Source organism: Nematolebias whitei, chromosome 2 (assembly GCF_014905685.2).
Source record: "Nematolebias whitei isolate Nwh7 chromosome 2, NemWhi1, whole genome shotgun sequence".
Lineage (NCBI taxonomy): Eukaryota > Metazoa > Chordata > Actinopteri > Cyprinodontiformes > Rivulidae > Nematolebias > Nematolebias whitei.
Window position 1 is genome coordinate 14398855 of NC_056499.1, and position 9014 is coordinate 14407868.

Genomic DNA, 9014 nt, shown 5'->3' on the forward strand with positions numbered 1-9014 from the left:
CTCATAATAATAATAATAATAATAATAATACTTTATTTATAAAGCCCATTAAAACAACCACAGCTGCAACAAAGTGCTGTACATATAAAATCAAGAACACATATTGTGAAGTGTGATATTAAAATGTTATGGTCCACACAGTATCAAAGGCGGCAGTTAGGTCGAGCAGGACATTAACCACATGTTCACCAGAATCATTGGCCGTAAGAATATCATTAAAAACACTGAGCTGATTCTGTGCTGTGGCGAGTTTTGAAGCCAGACTGAAAAACCTCCAGAATATTGAGCTCATCTAAAAAACATTTTACTTGTGAATTCACAATTTTTTCTAAAATTTTTTAAATAAAAGGCAGCTTGGAGATGGGCCTAAAATTAACCAAGACAGTTTGGTCTAGGCTAGGCTTTTTAAGCAGGGGCTGCACCACCGCATCTTTAAAACTTATTGGGACAACACTTGAGGACAGACTGTTATTGATAACAGCAAGGATCACCTGCCTGACGCTGGAAAACAACTATTTTAAAAGACGAGGGGGGACAAGGTCACGAGGAGAACGTGATGGCTTAATATGGCCGACCACATCCTCTAAAAGGGTCAGAGTCACTGGTTTGAATCTATCGAATACAGCCAGGCAGGGGACCAAGCAGGAGGGGTTAAAAAAAACAAAACTTAAATAAAAAAGAAAATACAGCACTGAGGTTACAGTCAAATACACTAATCTACATACACACCCAGAAAACATGCCAATATCCCTAATATTGATCCAACCATGGAAGATAGAAGTGATGGATGACTTGGCATCAGTCAAGATAGCACAACCCCATGTTGGGAAATACCAGGACTCTTAACTATAAGCACTTTAAACCTGTGTTTAATGATAGAACGTTTACATTCTGACTCAATCAGCATTGTCTACAGAACCAGTTAAAAATGTCTGTTTGTTTGACTCCTCAGAATGCTGCCAAGCAAGCGGCGGCCGCAGCCACGCAGACCATCGCCGCCGCTCAAAATGCTGCTGCGTCCAACAAGAACACAGCAGCTCACCAGCAGCTGGTGCAGAGCTGTAAGGTGAGGGTTGAAGATCGTGAGACCCTGTTTCTCTCTGATGTGTTGTAGTTTGCCACCATTTTCTTTGTCAAGCTAATAGTTGACTATCCATTTCCATTCACCTTATATTAGCTGCTTGGTTTCTCTGTGCATCAGAAACTGCTTGAGTGTGCAGAGTTGAATAACAGAAGGATTTAGCACTGAGGCTTTTCATTTTGGAAGTCTCCACTGTGACTGTAATAACTTCGGCATTCTGAATGTGTGTGTTTTATGTGTGTAAATGTGTGTGTTTATGTGTGTAAAGGCTGTAGCAGATCACATCCCGCAGCTCGTCCAAGGAGTACGAGGCAGCCAGGCCAAACCAGAGGACCTCAGTGCACAGCTGGCCCTCATCATTGCCAGCCAAAACTTCCTGCAGGTGCAGCACTTTTTTTTACTTTATTTGGACAGAGACTAGATGAACCTTGTTCTCAATCTCTAAGTAACTTCAGCCCTACATTGGGAACCAGGCTGAAATTATAAATAATGTTTGTGTCATTGGGGACTCGTTTAAATAGGCCCAAAACATTTTTTTTGTGGAGTCAGATGAAATTTAAAGAACATACCTTTGTAGTACATTTAAAACATTGCAGATTTTATATTATTTTTGTCCAAATAAAAGTTTTCTTTAGGCTAAACATATTTTTAGACATTTTAATCAATGTAAGGATTTTTTGTTTTGTTTTGTTACCCCCCCCCATATCACTGCAGCCTGGAAGTAAGATGGTGACCTCTGCCAAGTCGTCCGTCCCCACAGTGACAGACCAGGCCGCAGCCATGCAACTGGGTCAGTGTGCCAAAAACTTGGCCACCTGCCTGGCTGAGCTGAGGACGTCTGCTCAGAAGGTAGAGCGCAAAAAAACAACTGCACGTTGCATTTTTATGCATAAACAAACACTGTATTTTACACAAGACAGCAAGTTTACAGCTAGTTTATTTCAAAAAGTTTTAGTTCTGTCAGTTATTTATAACAAGCCTTGTAGTGAAAATCATGACGCACAAAAATTAGAACAAACATATAAAAGCCTAGAGGGCCCTTTAGTGACTGCCACTGGTAATGTTTATGAATCAAAATTTAAAGCATCAGTCAAAAATTGCATTATGAATATGGAAAAATATATATTAGTCGCTTCGGTGTATAAGTCGCATGACTTGCCAATTTATGCAAAAAGATGCGACTTGTACGCCGGAAAATACGGTAAGTGTTAACTGTAAATGTGAACTAATCCTGGCAGTGGGCTCTTACTCTTTAGGCTCATGAGGCTTGTGGCCCCATGGAAATCGACTCTGCGCTCACAGCCATCCAGACCCTGAGAAGTGAACTGCAGGATGCTAAGATGACCGCGGCGAATGCTCAACTCAAACCTCTTCCTGGAGAATCGGTAAGAGACACTGAAGTCCAAAAACATGTCCTTAAATTTTCTTTTTTTTAATCGTGAGCATATTACTGTAGTACTGAATTTGAGGATACAGTGGAAATTAAATCTAAGTGCAAAAGCTTTGAACTGAAATAGATTATTTTGCAGCCAGTTGTTTAGTTTTTGAATGATAGTCTGTTAGTTTTTGAATGATAAAGTGTCTGTTGTGGTTTTTCTCCACTTTAGTTGGAGAAGTGTGCTCAGGATCTGGGCAGCACCTCCAAGTCTGTGGGATCCTCCATGGCTCAGCTGCTTACGTGTGCTGCCCAAGGAAATGAGCATTACACTGGTTGGTTCTGCTAACGTTCTGATTTCTGTAAAATCGTGCAACTCTAAAGAACTTTTGCACCCTTAAGTTTTTAGAAAGTGTATTGTTTTCCAAATGTAACAGAAATAATTTGACTATCTGATGTATAAACCCAAAAAACGTGGACGATTTTTGTTTAATCTGTTGTCAGTGCACATTATTGATTTCATCTTGCAATGCAGGGAACCATAAAGTTTTACCTTATTCACCTCGATCTGAATGGATTCTCTAGAGAAACTCACATTTATGTGCTCCTGTTTGTAGGAATAGCTGCCAGAGAGACAGCCCAGGCCCTGAAAACACTGGCCCAGGCAGCCCGGGGAGTTGCTGCCTCCACCACAGACCCCAAGGCTGCAGCTGCCATGCTAGACTCAGCTCGTGACGTTATGGAGGGCTCAGCGCTGCTAATTCATGAGGCCAAGCAGGCACTGATTTCCCCGGGAGACACTGAGAGTCAGCAGATGCTGGCACAGGTGAGAGCGTTGGGGTTTCATCAGGGGAGTGTTGTCTGTTTTAATGCTGTCCTTTTTCACATGAACATGGATATATGGAAGGCTCAGTTGGACTTCATTGAAGTTTCTCAAGGGTGATGTGATGAGATTGTAGAGCAGAATATGTGTTGCTGATTCTAATTTACAAGCTCCTATCTCCTTTTGCATTTCCTGTTAAATTGTCCTGCTCATGAAAATTACGCACAGACATTTAGCCAAGCTGGGTCACCTCTGCTCACCTCTGTAAACCCTGTGTTGTGGCCCCACTGTGTGTTTCAGGTGGCCAAAGCTGTCTCTCACTCCCTGAATAACTGCGTCAACTGTCTGCCTGGCCAGAAGGATGTCGACATGGCTCTAAGGAGCATCGGAGAGGCCAGCAAGAAACTTCTGATAGACACTGTGAGTCTCCACAGATCTGGCTCTGTCTTGACATGTTTCAGCAGCTTTGTTAGATATTCAAATAATAATGCAACATGTTGCTTGTGCCTATTATGGAGGACAGAATGTGACAAAATTTAATAAATAAATAAATCATGAAATAAGTAATTTAATTGTATATTTAATGATTTAATGATGTATTTAATAATTAAATGATACATTTCATGACTGTGTATTTATTTATTTAATTTTGTCACATTCCGTCCTCCATAGCCTCTTGCCTGGTTTGTCTTTCACCACAAATTGTTCATTTTTCATGCACTCTTCAGATCCCCACAGCCTCCAAAACATTTCAGGAAGCCCAGAATGAGCTGACCCAAACTGCTGCTGGCCTGAACCAGTCAGCAGGGGAGGTGGTCCACGCCTCTAGAGGCTCCAGCAACCAGCTGGCCGAGGCCTCTGGGAAGTTCAGCCACGACTTTGATGAGTTCCTGGATGCTGGCATAGAGATGGCTGGGCACACACAGGTTGGTTTTCATTTTAAACCACTTCTACAATATTGTCACACTTTGTTTGAAACACAAATTTACAGTTTGATGCCGTGATGGTTTCAGAAAAAGGATGACCAGGTGCAGGTGATTGGTAACCTGAAGAACATCTCCATGGCTTCCAGCAAACTACTGCTGGCTGCAAAAAGTCTGTCTGTGGACCCAGCAGCAGCGAACGCCAAAAACCTGCTAGCTGCTGCTGCAAGGTACATACGTGCACATGCACAGCTTGAGAATTTCAAGTTTAAAAAATATTCTTTAATGGAATGGAGAATCACGCTGGAATGCAATTAGTCTAAACTTTTGCACCTGTTGAACAGTTTCCCTTAGTTCATGCGTGATCTGGTGTGACGTTCATGTTCTCATGCAAATGCTTTTAGGCATCTGCTCCCATAGTCTGTTTGAGGTGTATTCTGACAGAACTTTATGTAAAAAAAAGTAAAAACAAAGTATTCTTTGATACTTTCAACAGACGTATCGAAACAAAACAATTTCCAACACTGACTGATAAATTGCACCATTGAAGATGTAGTTTTGTGCAGTGCAGTCTTGAGTGCATGCTCTTACACACATTAATGTCATCTTATTAAAAAGTACTTTGAATTTCTATTCTTTTAAAGATGCTCCTGTGTGTTTCAGGGCCGTGACGGACAGCATCAACCAGCTGATCACACTGTGTACACAGCAGGCGCCCGGCCAGAAAGAGTGCGACAACGCCCTGAGAGAGCTGGAGGTAAACAAAGCTTTCACCACGTGATCAGATGGGAACAACTTCCTGTCAGTTCTTTTTATTCTTGGATCATTTGCCATGTTCTCTCTCAATATTTGACATACTGCTGTGGTCTAGTATTAACCAGAAATAATTGTCCTAAAATAATGAATTCCTGAAATGTTCTGTAAAACTCTCTTTACTTGTTTTTGACTCAGGCTGTCAGGAAAATGCTGGATAACCCCAGCGAACCGGTCAATGACCTCTCTTACTTCGACTGCATCGAGAGCGTGATGGAGAACTCAAAGGTGGGCCTTCAGATCAAACATCTGAATGATCAGAGAACTGAGCCCACCCAACCACTTGATCATCTTTCTGACGTTTTGTCCAGGTCCTCGGAGAGTCCATGGCCGGCATTTCTCAGAACTGTAAGACCGGAGACGTGTCTTTGTTTGGGGACTGTGTGGGCTCAGCCTCTAAAGCTCTGTGTGGCCTCACTGAAGCTGCAGGACAGGTGGAGGAAACGCTCGCAGTGCATGAGCTGGTGATGGTGATTCAAGCTGCTGACCAGTGTGATGTTTCCTCAGGCTTCCTACCTGGTGGGTGTGTCTGATCCCAGCAGTCAGGCGGGACACCAGGGGCTGGTGGATCCCATCCAGTTTGCCAAAGCCAACCAGGCTATCCAGATGGCTTGTCAGAACCTTGTGGACCCACAGAGCAGCCCCTCTCAGGTGCATTCATTCACCAATCTCTCTGTTTTTACACCACATCACCCAAATAGCCTTATATTATAGCCCCATATTGAAAAGAAAAGATTTACAACATAATAAATGCATCACAGATTCTTCTGTCCTTATGATGAAACGACTTCTGATTATTACCTGGTCATGTTTGTAAATGAGAACTAGTTTGCAAACATTTCACCTGGAAAAATAAAGGTAAAATAAAAAGAAAAAAATAAATTATGGGTACGGTTTCATACAAACGGATAACGGAAATGGGCAAAGTTGTAGTTTAATTGTCCAAACATTTAACTGGTGTGTATGCAGAGTCCCTCACCGTTCATTGAAGTCTGACATTTAGATTAACATCACTGTCAGCTGTAATTTTCCTGACAGTTTTATGGGAAACAAGCATCATTTGGATCATTTACTGTATATGCCTCTATAAACTCAGTTTCTATACCACAATCAGTTGCTTACACCACATCACAGTTAATATCGAACTAGAAATACTTCCAAAAACATGCAGCACATTTTCACAAATTCTGTTTGCAGTGAAACCTAGATTTGACTTTTACTGTGATTTCATTTTTTTTTTAACTCAAGTTTTGTCTAAACTCTACTGTTAAGCAAATAAACATGCTAAAAGTGCACTTTTAAGACTCTCAATTCTGTCATTTCTATAAAGTCATGATTTCTACAAAGGTATTAAGCACATGATTGTTGCATTACCAAATTAATGAGGTCAAATATCTCATTCTCATTCTTTGTTTTATTGTTTATAACGTGACAGGTGCTCTCAGCAGCCACAATTGTTGCTAAGCACACCTCGGCATTGTGCAATGCCTGCCGTCTCGCCTCCTCCAAAACAACTAATCCTGTTGCTAAAAGGCACTTTGTTCAGTCGGCCAAGGAGGTTGCTAATACCACAGCTAACCTGGTCAAAACCATCAAGGTAGGATTTCAGTCTGACAAGAGTTTTGTTTAAACAGCACAAGCCTTTGATTTGTTTTAGTAAATGCTCTATTTGTAAGTCACATTAGCTCTTGAAAAACATTTAGCTCAAATATTTCTTAGCAGTTTATTTTATTCCTGACTACGTTTGAAGTACCACAGCAACACAGCTTTAATAATTTAATTGTTTGTGATGTTCTTTCTTTGTGGCTCTCCAGGCTTTAGATGGAGATTTCTCAGAGGAGAACCGAAACAGATGTCGAGTTGCCACGGGTCCACTGATCGAGGCGGTGGAAAACCTCACTACATTTGCTTCAAACCCTGAATTTGCCAGTATCCCAGCTCAAATCAGCAATGAGGTGTGGCGTTAACGTATGATATTATGGTTTTAGAATTGCGCCCATGGGGGTGGCTGCATGTTGGAGTAGCTCTGTTACATTCATTCTGATTTATTGCTTTTGAAAACTTTAATTCCTCTTTTTTTCTGGATGTAAATTGCTTTTTCAGATGATTATTTATCTGGTATTGGATGTTGCGCAGCTGGAAGGATTTTTGCTGAAAACTTTTTACTTTTATTACATTTATTATGATCCGTAACCATGACAACAAGGTGTTTTTTTAACAACCAGGAGCAGCTGATTAACATATCAGACGCTCAAAATACCTCAACTACAGCCCCACATCTCAAATGTGTTGAAAAGGAGATGCCGTGGATGAATTCCCGTCAACCTGGTGGCGGTGCTCGAGTACCTGACTGCCGAGTTCCTGGAGCTGGTGGGAAACTCGGCTCGTAACAGCGGGAGAACCGAGAGGCCCGCCAGATCTGACAGCAAGCTAGATCCGGATGGACAGATCGGTATCTGTGGTCAGATTCTTCGGCTTCGCTGCAGGAGATCCTTCCTGCCCACAGCTATCAGAATCTATAACAACTCTTGAATGAAAACAGGATGATGAGCTATGACAACACTTAATTTCCCTTTGGGATTAATAAAGTATTTTTAATTGAATGTAATTCAAGTGAATTATTATACCTCAGAAATGTATTTAATCACCTACATGTAATAACCTTGAAATGTAATAAATATATGCTCACAAGCTACCTGGTGTTGATTTTTTTCAGGGCTCTGCAGCACAGGAACCCATCCTCCAATCAGCACGGTCTATGCTTGACAGCTCTATCCATCTGCTTCGAACTGCACGCTTGTTGGTCATCAACCCCAAGGACCCGCCAACGTGGTCCGTTCTGGCTGGTCACTCTCGCACGGTCTCTGACTCCATCAAGAGTCTCATCACAGCCATCAGGTTAGAATGGGAGGCACATCTCAGATTTAATTAACGATATTAAACACACTAACTTTTACTCTGCTTTGCTCATTTCTAATTGTGCAAGTTGTTGTAAATGATGAAGGTCAACAAGTGCAGACAAAACTATGATTTTGTGAAGTTGACTTTGTTTCTCACACAAATTTTTGCTGCATCCTGTGAGGAAATTGTATTTTTTAAACCTCTTCAATTTGCACATTTAATCTCCTTTTTCGCACAGTTTTGCCCTGTCCTTGTTCAAAACAGCAGGGATGTCCATGAGGGGTTTGATCCCCAGCATCAATTGCACTGAATGTTAAGGTTCCCTCTTGTCTCGGCACATCTGCACATTAACATTCACACACAGCCGGTGTAGCTCTTCTTTCAGCTCCCATGCTCTTATCGCAGACTACGAATTCAGTGCTGGTACAGAGGCCCAGGCTTTTATTAGGATTCAGTGATCCACTTTGGTGCCAAAGACTAAAACTGGCAGTGGACTCCATCCTGCAAAAGTCAGTTTCATAACGTCTCATTAAACAGAATGACGGGGTCATGCTTTGGTTTGCTTCGCTGTCCCACTTTGCTTAAAAATTGATGTTTAACAAATTCATTTTGCCCATTAGGCTGGAACCACAGGCCGCTCTGAGGCTTCAAAGCTAATTTGGCTGCCCAGCTTGATGTCCCTGCTCAGTGACAAGACCCTTCATAATCAGCACTGAGAGGATAAATCCCAAAGAAAAGATGTTTATAATACCTAAACCTGTCTCTGCTCTCGTCCTGTGTATAATTCTCGCTATCCGTCATCGCTCATCTCAAGCGATTTCATTGCTTTTTATTTCTTTTTCTTTTCTTGTTTCATTTTTCAGGGACAAGGCCCCTGGCCAGCGGGAGTGTGACTCATCAATTGATAACATTAACAAATGTATCCGGGACATTGAGCAGGCCTCTCTGGCAGTTGTTAGCCAGAACTTACCCAGCAGGGACGACATCTCTCTGGAGGTAAGCTCCACATCTTCCCAACATATTCTGATATCTTTAGTCGTTTGAGAGACGTCAGCCGTTTCTGTTGTGTACCTTATCTTTCTTTTCTTTTGCTGGCTG

General features: G+C 41.8%; 1 protein-coding gene across 1 annotated transcript; it reads left to right on the forward strand.

Moving 5' to 3' along the window:
* Window positions 1–988: 988 nt before the first annotated feature.
* On the forward strand, window positions 989–8960 carry LOC119425685 (talin-2). Its single transcript, XM_037693231.1, has 17 exons — window positions 989–1066; window positions 1350–1463; window positions 1796–1930; window positions 2338–2466; window positions 2689–2791; window positions 3074–3282; window positions 3580–3699; window positions 4008–4205; window positions 4293–4432; window positions 4866–4959; window positions 5154–5243; window positions 5327–5449; window positions 5523–5666; window positions 6451–6612; window positions 6830–6970; window positions 7732–7913; window positions 8780–8960. The coding sequence occupies exons 3-17, from the start codon at window positions 1808–1810 to the stop codon at window positions 8958–8960; spliced, it is 2139 nt and encodes a 712-aa protein (XP_037549159.1). The 5' UTR covers window positions 989–1066; window positions 1350–1463; window positions 1796–1807.
* Window positions 8961–9014: the final 54 nt, after the last annotated feature.

Excerpts from the sequence above, each read along its gene's own strand:
- LOC119425685 (XM_037693231.1), top strand. The coding sequence starts at position 1,808 with ATGGTGACCTCTGCCAAGTCGTCCGTCCCCACAGTGACAGACCAGGCC. Across the intron at positions 3,283-3,579 it reads GTCAGCAGATGCTGGCACAG|GTGGCCAAAGCTGTCTCTCA; the intron begins GTGAGAGCGTTG and ends TGTGTGTTTCAG. Across the intron at positions 7,914-8,779 it reads AGTCTCATCACAGCCATCAG|GGACAAGGCCCCTGGCCAGC; the intron begins GTTAGAATGGGA and ends TTCATTTTTCAG.